The 21,852-nt window shown below is 41.3% G+C and overlaps 2 protein-coding genes across 3 annotated transcripts in view; both read left to right on the top strand.

The window, feature by feature from the left end:
• Positions 1-6,328, top strand: part of akap10 (A kinase (PRKA) anchor protein 10) — a 34,805-nt gene extending 28,477 nt beyond the window's left edge. The window contains exons 10-15 of one of the 2 annotated variants that reach the window (XM_034177790.1): positions 67-234; positions 430-539; positions 1,673-1,755; positions 4,798-4,850; positions 4,950-5,042; positions 5,118-6,328. In XM_034177790.1, the coding sequence (XP_034033681.1) occupies positions 67-234; positions 430-539; positions 1,673-1,755; positions 4,798-4,850; positions 4,950-5,042; positions 5,118-5,123 (513 nt within the window). In that variant the 3' untranslated portion in view covers positions 5,124-6,328. The other variant, XM_034177789.1, reaches the window with a different exon arrangement.
• A 2,915-nt stretch (positions 6,329-9,243) lies between these two features.
• The window catches only part of LOC117516903 (transmembrane protein 211), a 282,775-nt gene continuing 270,166 nt past the window's right edge, over positions 9,244-21,852 (top strand). The window contains exon 1 of the mRNA XM_034177788.1: positions 9,244-9,743. Coding sequence (XP_034033679.1) covers positions 9,429-9,743 — 315 coding nt within the window. The 5' untranslated portion in view covers positions 9,244-9,428. The remainder of the gene's footprint in view (positions 9,744-21,852) is intronic.

The raw sequence follows: 21,852 nt of genomic DNA, 5'->3' as shown, positions 1-21,852 counted from the left end.
TCAGGAAGGAGACCTTTGTCTGTTGCATCTGGGATCTCATTATTTTCATATTTTGCGTTTGCTCAGGTCTACATGCCTGGCTTCCTGTCCAGTAACCTTTACTACAAATACCTGAGTGACCTCATCAACTCGGTGCGGGCAGACGAGTTTGTGAATGTCAACTCTCCAGGTCAGGCCACGCCAGCTGACAACAACCGAACAAGTTCAAACTCCAGCGAAGGATCTCAGAACCAGGTGACCCCCTGAACCTCAAACCCCTCCATGTTCTTGCCCTCTGGGGCTGCTCCTGTGTCTGCTGACATTTGGACCCGTTCCACCTCATGAATCTTGGTTTCAAAGATGATTTTTTTTTTTAATGCTGAGGGGTTGTGATCACTGTCATTGATGGCAACAAAATAATGTTGCCTTTATAATGTTTCCTCGCTACAGCAAGGTGCTAAGAAGGCAGCAATAAAGATCTTGAAAAACTTTGACGAGGCAATAACAGTGGATGTTGCCAGCTTGGACGCGGAGTCTTTGTACCAGCGGCCGTATGCTGGGTGAGTGTGTACGACACAGCACAGTTAAAGAGACACAAAAACATCGCATCGCAAGAAAACATGCAGAAACACTGTCCTCAGGCTTTTGGTTCAAAACCAGCAGCTGCCCGGAGGTCCACAAATTGAAAGTACTGGCACTCTTTAAATCTCATATTTACCAAACAAGTTACGGTTAACTGGCTAACCTGGGTGTGTTGGTTTGATTAATGCATATTTTTTGGAGGCTGGCCAGTGGATTTTTTTTTAAATTATAACCGGTATATTTCCTCTGTAACTGTGGCGCCATCAGTGGTGTTGAACCTGCTAGTTAGTGCTAACATACAAACTAAATAATGCTAATATTTTGCTATATTTTACAACCAAAGGAAATATTGCAGGACTGATTTCTTAGATGTCAACTACAATTGACTGCACAGCAAGCCATATTATCTCAAATATTGCAATAGTATGATCAGAAAGGACAAAGGTAGTTGATTCCACTGCAGTTAGCAGCCTCTGCTACTGGCTAACGGGTGGCTGCCTTGATCTGACACACACTGGTTGTGACTGAGTGACCACGCCCCTGATTATTTATAACTTTATGGCTTAACATAGCTGAAACTGAGTTGTATTAAAAGTCCACCCCCCCATTATACAGACAAATACAATTTGTTTACAATAGGTTCTAAACATGTTTTTTTTTTTTTTTTTTTTTTTTTTTTTTTTGCTGTTGTTGTTGTTGTCATTGTTTTTCCTGCTGTAACGTTGAAGATTTTAACATGTATGCTTGAGGTTTTGGCCACTTTTGGAGCCAGCTCCAAGTGTCTGTTAAAGGAACTGCAAGTTTTAGCACTTCCACATTGGCTTTATTTTTCAGCACCGGAGGTTGATGTTGGGCTGTTTTTGTGTGTGTTTTGTTTTAGTTTGTTTCAGTTTTGTATCTGTTCACTCTGTCCTAACTTGTTTCATGTGTTGACTAAAAAAAGAACACTGTTGGTTAAAGATGATGTCATTCAAAGACAAAGTGGGCATGCGGGGGGGTTTGGTCGGCCTGCTGAAGTTCACGTGTTGAACAGACGCACAAACGCGAGCCGCTGCCTCAGGCTCACTTTTGTCTCACTTGCTGTCTTCACTTGTCTCCTCTGTCTGCTCAGAAAAATGACGTTTGGGAAAGTGAACGAGCTGGGTCAGTTTATCAGGGAGGCCGAGCCGGAGCCGGACGTGAAGAAATCCAAAGGCACGATGACACTCTTTTCCTGTTGTATAGATATCAATGTCTCATTCTTCCTGAAAAGCATCAAACTGTAAACACACACTCACCCACCGGCTGCTGTTATTCACTTAACAGCTCAGCATCCTAAAATACTAAACACATTTCTTGTGTTTAACAAAACAAAAAAGCCACGTCTCTGGCGTTTAAAGGATTTAAAAGAAAACACAAGTTCTAGGCTTGAGATGCCCGTGAACCTTTCTGTGTGGAGTTTGCATGTTCTCCCCTGAACCCCGCCTCTTGCTCCAGCTCCCCTGTGACCCTTAACTGAAATCAGTGGTTCTGAAAATGAACAAATGAATAAGTTAAAATCTAAAACCATTTCTGTTTCAGCAAAATGTGATCTGTTTTTCTATTTTAGTAAAGAATAATCAAGTGGCAAGCCTCATAATTTTTTTATGCATTCTTGCCTTCACATGATGACACAAAGATGTCATTGCTGATTATTACTTAGAACTTAATTTTCCCACACACACACACACACACACACACACACACACACACACACACACACACACACACACACACACACACATTTTTAAAGATAATTATATTTAAAGATAATTAAAATGATTTTCAATCGGACTAAAACAGCAAATAATATGGTTTTACAGGACTGCAGAGGATTTGATGAAGATTTATTATTTGTTATTTGTCATATGTCTCAAGTGGTACATGAAAATATTTCTCCAAATGCTGAGACTCCTTCCCAGAGATAATTTTGTTGTCTGGATGGTGCTATAACAGAAACAAGTTTTCATCCAGATGCATTGCTTGTAAAAAGATTCATTTTGTCTGTGTGTGTGTGTGTGTGCACACGTGTGTGTGCACGTGTGTGTGTATGCAGGCAGGCAGTGAAAGGTCAATAATCATTTTGTTTTCCATTAAATTTGCTGGTTTTATTTGGCAACAACGTAATGTCTGTAATTAAAGTTTTGCTGATGCTGTTGGCTACAATAAAGGCAATAAAAGCAGCTATGAATTGTTAAGCTGCTTATAATTTACACGACAATTAAAATCCTGTTTGTTCCAATGTGCTGTATAGCGTAGCTCATTTTAATGTGTATCTATATATATATTTTTAATTAAATTGTTTAATTTAAATCAACTTCATATTTGCTTTAAAGGTGAAACCACATCACATAGAAATGAAGATAAACTGTCGTGGTGTCGAGTGTGTCCATCCAATTGGATTTGTGTATAAGTGTGTCTGATTATTATTGTTGTTGTTTGCACGTTAAATTGAAGTACCCGATTTGCAGTGGTGGGCACAGTTCCGCTAACCGCTAATTATCAAAGCTAACATTTTTGTTAGCACATTAGCTTTTCAGCTAACTTCAAAAACCATCAGCGGACCAATTAGCTTCCAATAATTTTACATCCAATAACTTTTAGACAGTTAGCGCCTTCTTATATAGCTAGTAACGGTGACAAACATTTATACATTTATAATAAAATGTTGTGGTCCACTGTATCGAAGGCAGCAGTTAAATCGAGCAAAACCAAAACAACGTGGTTGCCAGAATCACACGCAAGGAGGATTTCATTAAAAGCCTTTATTAAAGTAGACTCCGTGCTATGAAGGGTTTTAGAACCTGACTGAAAAAACTCCATGATGCCGTTCTCATCCAAAAACTGCTTCAATTGACAAAAAACAATTTTCTCTAAAGCCATCAAAAGAAAAGGCAGTTTGGAAATGGGTACATATTTAGCCAGCACAGTGTGATCAAGGCCAGGTTTCTTAAGCAGTGGCTGCACCACTGCATGTTGAAAATTCACAGCAACCACACCGGAGGACAAACTGCAATTTACAATGGCAAGAACTGACTGCCCTACACTAGCTAAAACTTCTTTAAAAAAATCATGCACGGACAGGATCATGGGGAGAACCTGAAGATTTAACATGGCCAACCACATCCTCTAAGACGGTAAGAGTCACAGACTCAAACTGAGTAAAAACATCAGAGCAAGGGACCGACACAGAGCAGTTTTTAAACTAGTCTATTGATTATTTTCTGATTTGTCACATCTTAATGTAAATCAAAAGCATAAATTTTACTAATAATGCTCAAACTTGCATTCACATATGTCATCAAAAACAGTATTAAAACAAAAAACATAAAGTACCTGAAATTACAAAGGTAGTCATGGGAAGGGGAAAACTTTGGGAAGAAAATTTTTGACACCACTTTCCCTCTTCCTGAGACAAAAAATATCATCCTAACGTATTTCATCAAGCTGCAGTGACCGATTATTTTCATTGTCAGTCAGAGAATTCAGACATTAAAAACAAAAGATTAAAAACAATTACCATTTTTTTCTTGTTTTTTGTTTTTTATATACACTAGTTTGCAAAGTCTTGCGGCTGAGACTCCAGTGAAAAATATATATTAAAATTAATGTGTATTGTTGTTGTTGTTGTTTTTATTTTTATTGACAACTATTCATATTGGGCTTTCCCAGGAATCAAAAGAAACTCCAATAATAATAGAATACATGGCAATAATTAAAGTACACTACAACAGTGCACAAAAATCCCAAATTAACAAGCTGATAATACAGAAAAAAGGTGCAACTTTTATTTTATAAATATATTTATAATAAAAATAGCACCTTTTTCTGTCAACAGTCAACAGGTGCGGCTTAATACTCCAGAAAATGTACTAATTCTTTACTAAAATAGTTGGTGAATAATTATGTCCGCTAAGGACGTAATAAAATCATCTGCATTTATTTATTTATTTGTCTGTCTGTCTGTTAGCAGGTTTACATAAAAATATTGCATGGATTTTAACAAAATTTGCACCACAGATAGTTATTAGGGCATGAAAGACTCCGCTAAATTTTGGAGGTGATTCAGATTTGCAAATGTCAGAAATCTTAGATTGCACTTGTTTAATATTGATTCATTGTTGCAGCTCTATTAGAGTGTAAAAAAATTTTACTTAGAGTAAGACTTTTATATAAATGTATATATATTTATGCCTCATTCCTTCTTCTGCTGCTTAGGTTCCATGTTTTCTCTCGCAATGAAGAAATGGGTCCAAGGCAACTCAGACGAGGTGCGTTCAAAACTCAGCTCGCCACGTGTGATTTAGAAATGGGTGCTGCTACATTAAGAGACGGGTGGCTTAAAGGCGTTGGTTTGTGCTGTGACTCAGGCGCAGGAGGAGATGGCGTGGAAGATCGCCAAGATGATTGTCAACGACGTCGTCCATCAAACGAATTATGACAGCCCCGTGAAGACAACCAAGGTAGAAGATCTCACCAAGTGACGTGTTTGGAGTGATGGTTAGACCTCTTATCAGTCTCCTCCCCCCTCTGTGCAGCTATGACCCCACCGTGGAACCAAACGACCGTCACTGTCTGCACCTGCTGCTGCAACGGCGTCTGCAGGGAGTGACCAGGACTTGAGTACCAACAATGCATTTTATCTGATTGTGTCGGCTGTGCACACCTGGGCTGAGGGAAAACTTGAAGTACGTCATTATTCCAACTCTGTAACACTATAAAAGGTAGAAGTGTAGCCGCTGACAGCACGGCGAACGCAGCGTGCACAACTTCGAGGTGGGAAATTATGGAAGGTGGCGTGGCCAAGGAGCTCATCCGTGTGCCGCAGCCTGCCGAACTGTCTATTAATAATGTCAGTGAAGACCGACGGAGGATATCGCTGAAGACTCAAATATCCTCACAGCACATCTTTAATTTGTTTTGTTTTTTTTAAAAACATTCCTTACTTTTTAGCTGAAATTCTCTTAAAACGTTGTAGAGGAAGGAAGCTCAGTTCGATTCCCAGCCTGTCCTTGGAACGGACGCTTCATCTGTATCGTCCCAGTCCACCCAGCTTTAACGGTTCCTACATGGCTGTGGAAATAACCTGCAATGGACTGGCGCCCCCTCCAGGGTGAGCCGGAGACTCTCGTCCGCTTCACGCTACTCGATACATGCGGATAAGCACCGATGGACCTCAGGGCCCGTGCAGGACTTCTGTCTTTCCGTCTTAAAGCATCCAGCTGATGAATGCGTGTAGACGTGCAAAACTGCACATGCCTGTAGCAGTTTTATTTGAAGGTTCCCTAATGCGGGCGGGGCTACCTTGGCTATTTACATACTGTAGTACATCTATAAATATGTTATCAAGAAGAAGTCCTGATTGAATTTTAGACAGCATCAGTACCTCTAGAAACCTCCTGGTACCTTTACAGACCATAGAAGAAAAACTCCCAAAGGAACACTCCAAACGTCGCGGTTAATGTTCAATATACAGTCTGTCGAGTTCTGGTTTGGCCCAAATATTAAGTGTTTTTTTTTAATGTGATTGTTGTCTTTTTGTATTCATCAATGATGCAAATTTCCACGACAGGACACATTGACTGGAAGAGGAAGGTTTAAAAACACATTTTAGTTTGAGCCTTACCAAGAAGTGGAACCAGAACAGCCTCTTGGTACTGTGTACCACTAATGTTTTCTGACGTACGTGTACTTAATCTATAATATATTTAAGATGTGGTTGATTTAAATACATATATTATGAAAATGATTGACCGCATCTGTCTTTGTGTGGCAATAATCGTTTTGCAGTTTCACAGTGATTACACCTTTGGCCAGGTGGGGGCGGTATTTATGTGTTTAAAATAATCTGTGCACTATCAAAAAATTTCCAGCATATATATATATATATATATATACACATAAATAAATGTCAATTTCAGTAAACAGCTAAAAATGTACATTTGAAGTTAACGGAATCCAAAATGGCATCTCGTATTGTCTGGTTTGTAAAATCAGGCAGAAACTCCAAAAGTATGTAGTGTACATTATTAAAAATAGAATTTCTATATCAAGTTTTTAACATTTTTGATAATTTAAAAACATGTATGTTTTTCTTTTTTTAAAGATAAAATTATCAAAATTACTTCCAGACTAGTTGACTTAATTTTCTGTTGCCTAACAGCACGAACGATATCAGCACTAATTATGATACTTCTTAAACTGTTCTATTGATCACAAAATGCATTTTTATATAATATACTTTTTAACCTTTGATTTAGTTTATTTATGTGACTTCAAGGTGAAAATGTTACAGAATATTGTGTTTTTCAGAGTTATTCTAAATTTTTGCATGAAATGGGCAGAAATGCACAACAATACTCAGAATCTCAAGTACAGAATAAATACCTTGTGTGTGTTAAAACATTTAGTTCTGAATTTAGGATCTTATTTATTTATTAGTTTAGCATTTCAAATAAGTTATGTATTAAATTGTCTTTGTTAAAAGTCGCAGCAACTCACAAAATATTTTGATATTAATAGGCGCAACATGCCTTTGGACAGGTGGCTATGCTGCTGTCAAGTTAACTGGAGTCATTACAGGGAGTTTTAGTAGGATTAACCTTCAGATTAAAATTACGTAGCTCAGGAGCCGTCTCCCGATAACCTTTTTATATTTTTGAACACCTGCTCGAGCGTGCCGTTTGACAAATGTAGCTTTCTCCGAACAGGCACAAAGTGATGAGATTAAATAATGTGTTAATAATGGCTGCAGTTCAACCTTTGTTTGAGATGGATATTTTGCTGCCAGAGTTCTTTTTTGGTTCTGATGGGTTTGTTCATGTTGGCCCAGTGCAATGTGAAATGTAGAAGTTTATAAAATTCCATAATTTGTGATAAAATCCATTTAAAAATACGAAGTTAATTGAAAATGTGATCATAAATGAGGTTTGCAGGCTAGATTTAATAAAAATGTAAAAATCCTTTGGGCACCTTTTTTTTTTTTTTTTTTAATTTGTTGGGCAGATTTGGTCCTTTAAGGTCTAGGTGGCTTTGGCCAAGTGGTTCGTGTGCTTGGTTTCAGTGTGGAAGGTTCCTGGTTCAAACCCCACCCTTGCCACATTTCTCCATGTAATATGGTGTTGCGTCAGGAGGGGCATCCAGCATAAAACCTGGGCCAATTCAACATGCCTTGGATCTACAGTGGTGACCCTGAGCGGAAAACAAGGGAGCAGGTGAAGGGACTTAATTTATTTGGTTCTCTAGGGAGCTTAAGTTCCAAACTAATGTGTACCATAAAGTTTGGACTCAAAGAGAACTCAGAAAACCATAGAATAGGGAGTGCCACCTGCACATATCGGCTTGCTAAATAAATACATATATTTCTTATGAATGTTGGATGATCTTATGCTTGCCACTATGATTAAATGCCGGTGTAGCAGACCGAACCCCCACCCCCCACCCCCCCAAAAAATTGGTCCTCCCTGCCTTCACTGTGCATGCATCATTTCTCGTGGTTCACTGATTATCACCTCATTTTTGCTTAAAACAAAGCATTGTTTCATAATAAAACAGATGAAGTGATCAAAGCACAGCAGCAGCAACTGCTGAGTTCACTGCACCTCCGTCATTTCAAAACGTCAGTAGCGACTGACCGATTATTGCCTCATTTCTGCTTAAAACTGACTTCAGAATGATTTAAGAGGTTTTACTTTGTCATCTGATGATTAATAATCGCATTATTCCCTTTGATTTCTTTGGGTCTAGACTCTAGAGAGTCAGAGTCAGATGTGCAGCTGTGGCCCCAAATGACGCATGCGCAGTGACAGCAGGGTTGGACCAAATTTTATGGGGGGACCATTTGGTTGGTGACACCGGACAGTGAATCCCGCTGTCTGCTGTGGCCCTGTTATCTGCATTTTGAAGAAACACAAACTCCTGGGTTTCTACTTTATTTATTTATTTTGTTGTAGGTGAAGCCCGTTGTGCAGCAGAAACAACACACATGGGTTGGGTTGGTCAGGGTGCACATCAGTGCATCAAACAATTCCTGCATGATTTGATTGCCCACAAGTATCTTCCTCATGTCAGCCGCATGTGCAGCCTAAAAACAGCTCTATATGTTCAAAGCTTTACAGATCTGAACTATTACTGAAAGGGACCTGGACCATATTGGAATTGATTTTGTGCAAGACCTCTGGAAGTGTTTAAAACTTTGGTAGTGAAAGTATTTTTCAAATTTACCAACATTTTATGGATGTCCCCAAAATTATTCCTATCCTAACCCTAAATCATTTAAGGTAAAGCATTTTGCAAAGTTGCTCAGCACCTAAGACAGATTTAGAGCCTTATTGTGAGTGCTTTGTGACTGAAAAAAAATTACAATTCATGCTTTCCCCAGTTTGCGAACCTTGGAAAATATTGGCAAAGTGCACTATTGATGTAGGTTTTTTGTGCAGTCTAAACAAGGTGTCAGATGGCACGGTGTAGCCTTGAATGTTGCTGAGATTAATTTAAGATTTTTTTTTTTTATTTGATTTTGTTTTTGACATCTAATCCCCGCACTTTAATCGGGACTTTTATTTTGAAGTGGAATCAGGATGTTGCATCCTCACTCTTCGTTAGCTTGACGTCACGCTGTTTGTTACAGCGCAAAGTGCGCTGCGCGTTCAGAGTAAAGTGCATCAGAGGAGAACTGGCTCCCGGTTCCGCCGCTGACGGAACACCTGCGGCTCCTCTGGATTTTTGGGGGTGGGGGGGGGGTTGCGGACGGATGACTTGAGTTTTTCCTGGAAGCAGATGTTCTGGACGTGTCTGTGCGCTTTCCGGGGCTGAAGTTCGAAGTCTTTTTTTCGGGGTCTGGGCTCCAAATGCATTTGCTCCTCCTGGGCCGGGAGAAGAAAGAAGAAGAAGCCGGTTGTGTGGGTGTGTGCGCGGGCACCATGTTCAGCTGTGTGGGCTGTTTCTGGGTGCTGCTGTCCTCCTCTCTGGTGGCCGTGTGCAGCTTCAGCTTCATCTCTCCCGCCTGGATCGTCAGGGAGCAGCCAAGGACCAGCAGCAGCAGCCAGGACTCTGTCAGCTTCGGCTTGCTGTGGCACTGCTCCGAGTCTCTGGACCACATGTACCGCTGCTACACCTTCGGAGGTCTGGGCAAGTTCGCGGAGATCCCGTCCAGCTCCTGGCAGGTAGGCAGCCTCCTCGGGCATTAAAGGGGTCATGATCTGTAAAAATCCTTCGACACTCACATGTAGTTTGTGTTTTGGGTTCAGCATCCTCAACATCCAGCAGTTTTTTGAACGAGTATGTTAAAAACTGTTCTGCCGTCAGCAAACCTTAGGCCCGAGACGGCTTGTTTTATACACCTGTGACGACGTATGTCGAGGAAGTCCATATTTGGACAGAGTATTTCATCAGTAAGGAAATGTGTTTACGTTACTGAGATCAGCCTACATCAAAGAAGACCATTTCTATTATTAATGAAACTACCCAACATCAGGTTAGTGAAGACCCTGAACCCTACAGGCATTGAGTGTTTAGGCAGTTGTAGCTTTGACAGCATCTCGCTGTGTTTTGTAGTAATCACAGTGGCTTGTTATTGGATGCCGTAACACAAAAAGCAATATGATACTGTATCAATAGCTACTTCAATCAAAGGATTTGATGCAGATCCAGAACAATGTAGGGGTTTGGGATTTGATCACGATTACTTTGATCCTGTTCTTGTCTTTGATCTTTCATGATGGGATCAAAATAAACTGGATCAGAGATACCCTGTTGATAGACAGCTGTCAATGAAAACAACCTCTATGGGAATTTAAACAATCAAAGATGCACAAATGGAATCGAATTATGTATAATTCTTTATTTATGTGTTGATGTATAACTATATAAAAATAATAATGTATAATTAATTAGCTTTACATTTCAGCAAACAGAATCTAAGGCCAGACCAAAGGTTAGCAGTCAGCAATTAGGATCAAAGATTAGCATACAGTACCAGTAATCAGGATCTAAGGCCACGGTCAAAGTTCAGCAGTCACCATCAGATCAGGATCAAAGCTTAGCATTACATTACAGCAATCAGCATCTAAGGCCAAGATCAAAAGTCTGCAGTCAGAATTGGGTCAGCAAACAGCATCAAAGAGTAGTATTAAATTTCACCAATCTGAATCTAAGGCTAAACTCAAAAGTGAGCCATCAGAATCAGATCATAAATCAGGATCAAAGATTAGCATTAAATTTCAGAAATCGGGATCTAAGGCCAAGATCAAAGGTCAGAAATCAGCACCAGATCATTGATCAGGATCAAGGATTAGCGTTCAATTTCAACAATCAGGATCAAAGGTCAGCAGTCAGAATCAGGTCAGCAAACAATATCAAAGATTAATATTCAGTTTCAGCAATCTGGATCTAAGGCCAGACTCAAAAGTGAGCAGTCAGAATTAGATATCAATCAAGATCAAAGATTCACATTCAACTTCAGCAATCTGGATCTAAGGCCATGGTCAAACATAAGCAATTGGCATTAGATCATTAGTCAGGAACAAAGCTTATCACTAAATTTCAGCATTAGTACCTAAGCCAAGATCGAAGGTCAGCAGTCAGCAATCAGGAAAAAAGACTAGATCAGCAGTAAGAATCAGATCATCATTTAGCATCAAAGATTAGAATTCAGTTTCAGCGATCAGGATCTAAGATTGCTATCAAAGGCCAGCAATCAGTATCAGATCATTAATCAGGATCAAAGTTTCAGCAATTAGGACCAAGATCAAAGGTCAGCAATCAGAAATCATTAAAATCATTAATTGGTGTCACAGATGAGTGATCAGGATCAAAGGTGATTGATGGGCGTAGTGGAGCTCCTTTTCATTTAAAGTGACGGGCACAAAAACAGCTTGTTTTTAATTCAGCATATTGTAGTCAGTAAATGCAGGCTGTCGATAGTTTTCTGACTGCTGATGTGGTACAGAGCTGTGCTGTGCCAGCTGCTCTCCATAGCAACAGGACGCACTGCTAGCATGCTACGCTACAACACATTGTAATAGCCACCACGTTGTTAATGGAGCGTTTAGCTCAGCGCTAACACCTTTCCAAGCATCTCTTCTACAATCTTGGCAATAATGTAACGTACAAATGTTTTTACATTAAAATGTCTGCATTTAATAAATAGAAAGTGAAATCCATCTTGGTCAACTAGCCATAGGTAGCTGGCTAATGGCTAATGAGTAAACAGTTTTAAAATGCTGACAATGAGATTATTTTAGGAAAGTGTGTTGGGTACATTTTTATGGCTGCAAACCTTAATATCTATTTGTGAGAAACACAAAGATGTAGCGCAGAGAGAGGGACGGCCTCTCTCTAAAAGGGGTGTGGCCTGGTACAGCTCCTTTTAAAACAAGTGCAATTCTGCACCTGTTTATTTATTTTAGTTTTCTAAGGATGCTTCACATCATTGTCGATAATATATTTTCCTTGTGCTCCTGTGTTTTGGAGACACCTAGGGATCTATGTTAAAATAGTGGAAAAGGCACCTAAAGGGGGCGCTGCTGGCCTCGCTGGCACTCCGAGAGGTGAATCGGGGTTACTGTCGTGTGACTGAACAGTGCATGGCTTTCCCTGCAAATTTGCTGTGTGGGCATGTCTCAGAGCAACCAGGAGTTGTGATATTTACTTCTGTGACGTATGTCACAAAAGACTAAAATGAGTCGTTTCATAAGTAAGTCTTGCTATTAGCAGGAGACTTGCTATGTGTAAAAACAAACTGATGACAATTCATGGATATTTAACATTAACATTAAACCACACCCATATTTATCTACCGAATGACCCCTTTAATCCAACGATCCAGAATGAAAATGTGTTAAAATTAAATGTCATAAAAGAGTGAAAAAGAGTCAATACTCACATCTCAGCAGCTGAAGCTTTTCACATTTTTGCTTAATAAATTTTTCAACTGACAAATCAGTCATCAAAGCAGTTGATGATTGATTGTTTTCCCCGCCGTAATCTAATCATTTAATTGACGAATCACTTCAGGTGTGTTCAATTGATCGGGTCCAGATTACTGTCAGAGGCTTGCTGCTTGGGATTGCCATGTTGGCAGCGTTTATGCCGCCTACGTCATGGGCAATCCATAAATGGATAAAGAGGTGGAGCACAATCTGTGGTGGAGCATGGGCGAGACCCTTCATGATGTGGGTGGGATGAATAAAGTAAGCTAAGCTAACAGGCTAACCTTGGTTAGGGTGTTTATGAAATGAAATATTTTGGGCAACTGAGTGGTAGTTTTCATAATGGTTTGGTTTGCTTTTGTGTGGGCATTAAAAATTGACCCGCTTATTTCTTCAGCAATTGTGGATTAACTGGACCTAACATAAAGCTAATGATAGCTGCTAAAAGTGCTAACGCTGTTAGCATACAAGACTAAATTACACAAAGTGCCATGAAGCATGTTGCCTATGATTGGCGCCATCTGACTCACATCATGTGGTGACTTCCAGTTGGTGTAGTGATGTCTCTGTACGTCAACCAGCTGAGTGGTGTTGGTCAAAAACATTCTGCGCGCCCCAGACGTGCCACAGTGAAACCAAAACGCTGCTACACTGTAATTGCCGTGGCGATGGCGCTCCCTCTGAGCCAGATTTCTGGGCTCAGGCGTCTGCGGTGACGTGTGCATTTCAGTCAGAAGTAGCGTGATTCATTGATCCGTGGGTGGATCATACAGTGCGGCATCTGCGGCGCAGCACGCCAAACGCACATCAGAGCAGCTAAAGGGGCGCCGCAGTGACAGACTGCTCCACAGTCGGGACTCCCCGCTCACAGCAATTTCAATTTTGTTTCTCCCTGTCAAATTGGAAACACTTAGCCAGCCTGCTCTGGACGGCGGCGCGTTCTCACCACCTACGGCGCCAACAGCTGTGCAGTTACATCCAACAACAAACATCCTCACAAATGGGAGCGTTTCAGAGTGAAACGTAGATCATCAGCAGACGTCGGAGACATCAAGAAGATGACGCCTCTTGAATATTGTTTCAGTTTGTTGACTCGATAGATCGGATTCCACCAAAAAAAAAAAAAATGATTTAACCTTATTTTGATTGTTTGTGTCTGGGATGTGGTGCCTGATTGAAGTCAGGTCTGGGAGCAGGCGCTGCTGCAGCGCATCACCACATCCGCCACATCCACCACGTCACAGAACTCAGACAAAATGTTGCTGATGTCCCTTAACAATGTAAGTGATGTTCCTCACTGGAGTCAACCGAAAGAACCGCTTCTTTAACACAAAGACATTCCAGTGGTACCCAAGGATCCTCTGAAGAGACCTGGTACCAGAGACCGTATAGTGAGACAGAAAGCAGCAGGACTCTAAAACCTTGGACCTTTGTTCTCTTGGAAAGATCTCAGCGTCACCAAACATCTCAGTCCAGGACCTTTTGACCTTTGCCGTAAGCTCTTCTTGGGTGTCTCCTGATCTCTAAGGCCAAAGACCCGAGTTCGTCCTGATTGATGCTGGATCATTGTTTGTTGGCCCATCAGGTTATGTGGTCATTTTGGTTAGTTAGTTAGTTAGTTATTCTGCAGACCAATTCCCCAGTGTTATAACTGATTTGTACTTTTACTGTTTTTGTCCCAGTTTGGTTGTTTGCTTGACTTTTAACTGAATTACTCAAAAACTCCTGATGGGATTTTCATGAAACCTGGTTGAGGATCCAGGCAAGGGTCAAGGTAGAATCCTTTATATTTGGAAGTTGATCCACATAATGGGGAATATTCAAAGATTGTTTGTTTGTCTTTTCACTTTTCATTTGGGACATATTAACGATATGTCCCAAAGACATATCGTTATCTTTGGCTGCTTTCAGTGATGCCGGTATTTGGTTAGACTCTTTCTCTCCGATTGTTCTGTCTGAGTTATTTTCATTAGTTACTTCCTCCAAACCATCAACTATAGACTTAGACTGCTGGGGGGTTCCCATGATGCACTGAGTGTTTCTTTCTCTTTTTGCTCTGTATGCACCACTCTGCATTTAATCATTAGTGATTGATCTCTGCTCCCCTCCACAGCATGTCTTTTTCCTGGTTCTCTCCCTCAGCCCCAACCAGTCCCAGCAGAAGACTGCCCCTCCCTGAGCCTGGTTCTGCTGGAGGTTTCTTCCTGTTAAAAGGGAGTTTTTCCTTCCCACTGTTGCCAAGTGCTTGCTCACAGGGGGTCGTTTTGACCGTTGGGGTTTTTTCGTAATTATTGTATGGCCTTGCCTTGCACTGTGGAGCGCCTTCGGACAGCTGTTTGTTGTGATTTGGCGCTATATAAATAAAATTGATTTGATTTTGATTTGAAATTTGGTGGTGAAGAGGTTCTTGAATCAAAGAAGACTTGGTTCAGTTTTAAGGCACCTGTGGACCAGGATAGTTTTTAATTTATATGTTGAGAATCTCTGTTATGTGTGTGTTGGTGAAACAGCGCCCCCACCTGCACTGCAACTCAATTGTTGCACTTTATTTTAACTTTTTGTCATCCGTTTACTTATAAATACTCCCTAAGTTAATTTTTTTTCTTTTACTTAGATACTTAGATAAACGCTATTTTTACGTTTAACTGGCCTAATTGAATTTTGTGAAACCTGCTTGCAAAATTAATTAAAACTTTTTTGAGTGCAGATCATGTCTGGGACTGAATCTCAGAATTACTTAAAGTAAATATTCAGCAATTACAGATCAGACCATTTATTAAAATGTGTATTTCAGAAGATCTTGTCGATTTGTCTTTAAAATGTTAAAAAGGTAGGATGGCTAAAACCATTTTTAATGACCAGCCTTGCAGAACAACTAGCGGCGCTCTGAGAGCTGAAGCTTGACTGACCACGCCCCTAATTATTAATAATGTTATGGTTTAAAATGTTGTAAACAAAGAAGATAGAAAATAATTCACCCCATGTATAGTTAACTTCCTGTAGAAATCAAAACTGTTTTTTATACCAGCCGGTAAAGATCTTTTTTTCTGCTCTAAAGTTGGACATTTTAACATGGGCTTCAATGGGAACCTGCTCACTTTTGAAGCCAGCTTCAAGTGGCTAGAAAAGGAACGGCAACTTTTTCCTCCTTCGAGATAGGCCTCACTTGGGTCCATCGACCCAGAGTGCCCGGAGAGACGATCTCTCTCGAAAAGGGAAGGGAGTGTGGCCAACAACTGCTCCTTCTCATTTAAAGCAACAGGCACAGAAGATTTTACAGAGATCTGAAAATGTTTTATTTTTAGGATACTTCCTGTCGGTGTCTCTGGAGTATTTTTAGCTGCTGACTTTAATATCTGTTTTAACGCCCCTGGTGACCTGTATTAGCTTGCAGAAAAACTGTATAATAAGATCCGTTTTTAAAGGGGGAACTGAAGTTCAGTTTGTCTTTTGGCCTTTCGCTCTCCACTTAGAAACTCCTAAATAAAAGTGCGACAGTATTCCAGCTTCCTCTGGCGATATGATTTATGTATGAAGGGAATTAGCATTTGAAAGAGAGATATTAATAAGTGGCTGCTTGTCTGATCTGCAGAGATGCACGAATGCGACGCCTGGTTATCCTTTTGCAGTCGAGTGCAGGTGTTGAGTCTGCAGATGCCGATAGCGAATGAGCGCTTTGCGGCACGCTGAGTGAACACCAGCCAGATTGGACATTCCGTATGTGCGCTTCATTCATATTCAGGCATCAGCGACTCTGTCCTTTGCTGGAGTGTTAAAGGCTCATTGGACTAAAATCAATGGTGATTTTCTTCGTTAGCCACTCCACAGTGAGTTAATTAGCGGTTCTTCCAGTTATGAGCCTCTGTACTCGTGTGTTAGAGAGCGTGAGCGTGATGGAGCTGCTTGTGTGCGCCGGCCTACATGTGTTATTACAGCGGTGAACCCGAGCGCACAATCCTGCTCCCACAACCATTAATAAAGGTGATGGGGCCATTAAGTTTTCATCAGAGGCTTTTTATTACCCGACCACCCCTCGCTGATGTGCACATCACTTTGCTGATGGCTTCCATTTTCAAATAGTAAACAACCTGCACACGGAAACGCAAACCTGTGCGCGCACACAAAGTCAGCGATATTTTACATGGATGCATCTAATAGAGGGTTTTCTACAATCCACTTGGTGTTGGAGTAAATAAAAACCTGGTGTCGCTGACCAAACGGTCCCCCCCCTAAAAATCGATCTGCTTTTTGCATCTGTGCATGCGTCATTAGCCGCCGTTCACGGATTAAAACCTCGTTTCTGCTTCAAACTGCACTCCAGTCATCATCTATCTCAGCGACAGATATTAGAAGCTTTTGTACAACTTTCATTTCCACATAAATTCAGCATTATTTAATCATAAAAGGCTGCGGAAGTGATCAGAGCGCTGTGGCTAAACGAGCTGCTAGCTGATGCGTTCACTGCGCGTCGGCCATTTCAAAGCGACACGGAATTTCGCTGCGTTTCTGCTTAAAACGGCCTCGTTTCTGCTTCAAACTGACTTTAGAATGATTTAAGAGGTTTTAGCTTTATCATCTGATGGTTAATAATCCCATTAATCTATCTGATTACTTTGGGTGAAGAAACTTTGTCTTAGACGAGCGACAGAGCTCCAAAATGATGCACGCGCAGATGCAAAAGGCGGACCGATTTTTAGGGGCGGACTGTTCGGTCTGTGACACCGATCACTAGGAGATCTGTGGTGTCCATCAGAGATGATGTCTTGCTCGTAGGGAAAAATCGCACCGAGCGGCGTGGAAGCTGTGCGGGTGAGGGTTTCTTTGTTGTGGCTCCATGTTGTCAGAAGCCTTTGTTGGGTTTGTGCTGCTGTATGGCACCACTGGAACCTCAGGAGGCCTCTGCTGCCATCGGCAGGTCCGCAGGGCGTCTGCTGGAGACAGAAAACCAAAGGCTGTAGGGTTCAGCTGTACGTCCAAAATCACATGAGAAGACAGCACTGGAGCAAACAGAGCAGCAGAATAGAACAGAATAGTCTTTATTTTCATTGTACGGGGGTGGCAACAGAATTAGAAAAGCTTCCACAGGGACATTTTTCACCTGATGCACACGTGTAGATTTCTTGGGGCTGATAGGATATTGATATCGGGAAGAAAAAAATAAGCTTGATGTTTTACTCTTTAAACATGAACTTGATTATAAATAAGTACAAATATAACCAACGTATGTCACACTGCCTTCACTGGGATTGGCAGTCGCTGTGTTGCATAACTCTTAATTTGCATGAATAGGATTTGCGTCTATTTTGGCCCCACCTATGTGGGAGCATAGCAACCAGTTATCTCTTGTTGTAAAACGCCCGCTCAGATTAAAATGAATGGTGGCTCCTCGCTTTCCCTTTGTGTCTTTTAGCTAATGTGACCGAGGGGTGATGGGGGTCACAGTCGTACTTGATAACATTGTAAACAATGCCGTGGAGCGCTCTTTGGTGGACAGACAGCCTTCTTCTGCATTGATTATTTCATAAACTAAAAGTTTTTATAGCTGCAAAAATAGCACCGACACTGATATGTTGGTGAAAGGCTTATCAGTCGATATTATTGATTGAGATTACTTTATTAGTCCCACAAGAGAAATACATTTGTACAATTAGCCTGTCCATAATTAAAGAATTACATCGGCCAACTGATATATCGGTTTGGCTCAATCCAAAACCTTTTCACCACATGCAAATGCAGTCAGCAAGGTGTGGTTGAGACAGATTTAATGATCTTGTTGCTGAAATAGCCAAATAATTCAGGACTGGACCATATTTTCTCATGTAACGTCTGACACACCTGCTCCTAATTTCCATCATCCACATAAGACTATTCCCTGCAACAAGCTCAGGCATGTCCAGCAGGTAGCAGTGTCTGGTCAGGTTTGGGAGAGTACACTGATACCATGTGTCACTGCATCTGCCATATTATGGAAGCACCTTGGGTGGCAACCACCTCTACAGACAACCAGTCCATCCCCATATCTGGAAAGTATCTGCTGCAGTCAGGTGAAATGTTAAGTGCCCTCTTGGCCTTTTGCAGTTGCTGAGGTTCATCAACGCTGAGGCACTTGTGTGGTGGCTCATCTCCAAATCCTAATAAAAATGTTTAATATGTCTGAGGAACAATTTGAGAGGTCTTTCATACAGTGCCTCCAGTGGTATGGAGGATACCACAATGTCCTTCTGGGATCCAGTTTGATTTCAACATAGTCCTCTTTGAGATCAACAAACATCTTTCACTTGTACTGGAACATGATGGAAACAAAAGTTCTCAGTGGCAGATATGTTGTCACGGTGCTGATATTTATTCTTCAAGTCAAGGACAGTGTGGTAAGAGGACATCTATTTGGAAACCACAGTCACCAGTCATGGCGACTACTGACATGAGCTGGGGAACTGTCCTGATGAAAAATAATCTATCTGTACTAAAGCTGATCTTTTGCAAATATCTTTAAATTATATGCTGATACTAAAGTTAATATTGACAAATATTTTTAAATTATCTGCTGATACTAAAGCTGAACTTTTACAAATATTTTTAAATTATGTTTTTTGCAAGTTTTATTATTCTTTGTTTTATTTAAACATTGCACAGTTCTATGCACCCAGTAAATTTACAGCATTTAATATGTTTTTGTAGATTGTTTTGAAATTTCTCTGTAACACTTTGTAAATGTGTCAAACTTCAACATATCTGATAGACTCCGATGCAAAAGCCTCATATCAGTTTTGATATTTTCTTCAGTTACAAAAGCAGTTTGGCCAAATGTACCATGTCTTCATCTGAACATTAAACTGTCTGTGTCTGGAACTTGTGGTCACCAGCAGCAGTAGTTTTATTCATTTAACGGGACTAGAGCCTCTGTAGTGGTACTATTAAAACAAAACAAAAAAAGAGTTGGTTTAATTGGATTTCTCCGCTCCGACCAGTGATGCTCATTGAGGCACTCGGGATGTCAGCCAGCGCTCCCGAGCTTTGCCTTTGGCCGTGCCACCATGCACCTTAGGCTTATTGCAGCAACACAACAGCCTCACCAGTTCAGCCTGTTAGAAGAAATTATTATTTGTATTACTTCTCCTTATTTATTCTTCTCATGCTGCTGCTTTGTGAAATTTTCTGCTGCTACTCACACAGAGATATTACATTGTGATCATGTTTGTATGCATGCACATGTGTGCACATGAACGCATCTGTGCAAAAGTCAATGCATTTTTTATTTTTATTTTTGCAAAAGTCAATGCATGTGTGAAATGGTGCATGTGTGTGTCTAGCAGTAGTAGTTGCCATGTTGGGTGCTCCAGTGGAGGTGCATGTGCAGCAGGAGTTCCAAAGTTGCGGCTCCTGTGGGGGTGCTTGTGCAGCAGTCATAGTTGCCAGGTTGGAGGCTCCAGTGGAAGTGCGTGTGTAGCAGAAGGTGTTGCCACGTCGAGGCTCCTGTGGAGGTGCATGTGCAGCAGCAGTAGTTGCCATGTTGGAGTCTCAAGTGGAGCTGCATGGGCAGCAGTAGTAGTTGCCATGTTGGGAGCTCCAGTGGAGGTGTGTGTGCAGCAGAAGGAGTAGCCATGTTGGGCGCTCCAGTGGAGGTGTGTGTGCAGCAGTCATAGTTGCCAGGTGGGGGCTCCAGTGGAAGTGTGTGTGTGGCAGACGGCATTGCCAGGTTAAGGCTCCAGTGGAAGTGCGTGCAGCAGTAGTAGTTGCCATGTTGGGCACTCCAGTGGAGGTGCACGTGCAGCAGAAGGAGTTGCCATGTTGGGCATTCCATTGGAGGTGTGTGTGCAGCAGAAGGAGTTGCCATGTTGGGCATTCCATTGGAGGTGTGTGTGCAGCAGAAGGAGTTGCCATGTTGGGCACTCCGGTGGAGGTGCACGTGCAGCAGAAGGAGTTGCCATGTTGGGCGCTCCAGTGGAGGTGTGTGTGCAGCAGAAGGAGTTGCCAGGTCAAGTCAGTGACTCCAGTGGAGGTCATGTACAGCAGTCATAGTTACCAGGTTGGAGGCTCCAGTGGAGGTGTTTCAATTTTCAGTTTATTTTCATTTATATAGCGCCAAATCACAACAGAGTTGCCTCAAAGTGCTTCACACAGGTAAGGTCTAACCTTACCAACCCCCAGCGCAACAGTGGTAAGGAAAAACTCCTTCTGAGGAAGAAACCTCAAGCAGACCAGACTCAAAGGGGTGACCCTCTGCTTGTGCCAAGTGTGTGTGTGTGTGTGGTAGTTGCCATGTTGAAGGCTTCATTGGAGATATTTTGTGAGCTGCTGTTCTGTACGATATGAAGGTGGCAGATGCTGCTTGACAGTATATATATTTCATCTTAAATTCTGGGTGTTTGCAGCTACTTGACATCTTGGAGTAGTTTTACAGCTGCATTAGGCAGCCAACAGCTGCAGTGATGACTTTTGTCATTTCTGGATGTGCTCTTTGATTGTTTTGCGCACCTTGACTGTCTCTGTTTGTATGCACACGCGAGTGTCTCGTACAGTATGTGCCGCTGAATGTTGAGGTCGTCCTGTAGCCCAAATGAGCTGTGGCTAAACTCCTGTCTTTTCTGTGCAGCCAGTGGCAGTGTGACAAGACAGAGATTTTGGGCTGGAGCAGAGGGACCGGATGGGCTTGTACTGATGTCTGTTGATACATGAGACAAAATAATTGCCCCACTTTGTCTTTTGCATGGAAACTTGCCGGGAAAATGCATTATGGGCAGGTCTGGAGATGTTTCACCGTGCATAATTTCCAGTTACCTATGAAGCACACTTATTGGTGCATAAACTCTGCAGAATGATTTAAATGTCATTTCACCACTCAGTGAGCCAGAACTAGTTTTAAGTAGATGGATAAGCCACTTAATGACATTCACTTCTTTTTTCTTTCTTCCATGCTTCTACGGCGCTTTTGTCTTTGCCCTCTTTAATCAATATATACATAGATCAGGCCAAATGGTGCATATTAAGAGGAAAAATAGTTTCATGCCAAATTTACATTAATAACGAAAATGTTTTGCAAACGGTCACAATTAATCAAATGTCTGACAGCTTTGTTGTAATATTTATTTGACAACCAGTGGCTTTTCTTAGAGAAAGATTAATTTGTACTGTAGCAAAAGCAAAATATAGTTTGACAAAATCATGTGTTAATATAAAATATAGGTGGTTATATAGACATCATATGGTTTAACTTTCACTTTAAGATGCTCTAAATGTTGTTTTGAACATCCCAGATAACGAGTGCTAAATTCCATCGACAAGCCGAGATTTTGCACATTGGGGTGCAGACAGTTTTGTGACTGATTTTCTAATTGTGCAGTTA

The sequence above is a fragment of the Thalassophryne amazonica genome, chromosome 9 (assembly GCF_902500255.1).
Source record: "Thalassophryne amazonica chromosome 9, fThaAma1.1, whole genome shotgun sequence".
In the NCBI taxonomy this organism is placed as follows: domain Eukaryota; kingdom Metazoa; phylum Chordata; class Actinopteri; order Batrachoidiformes; family Batrachoididae; genus Thalassophryne; species Thalassophryne amazonica.
The sequence above is the reverse complement of the archived record's forward strand: the minus strand, read 5'-3'. Positions and strand labels throughout refer to the sequence as shown.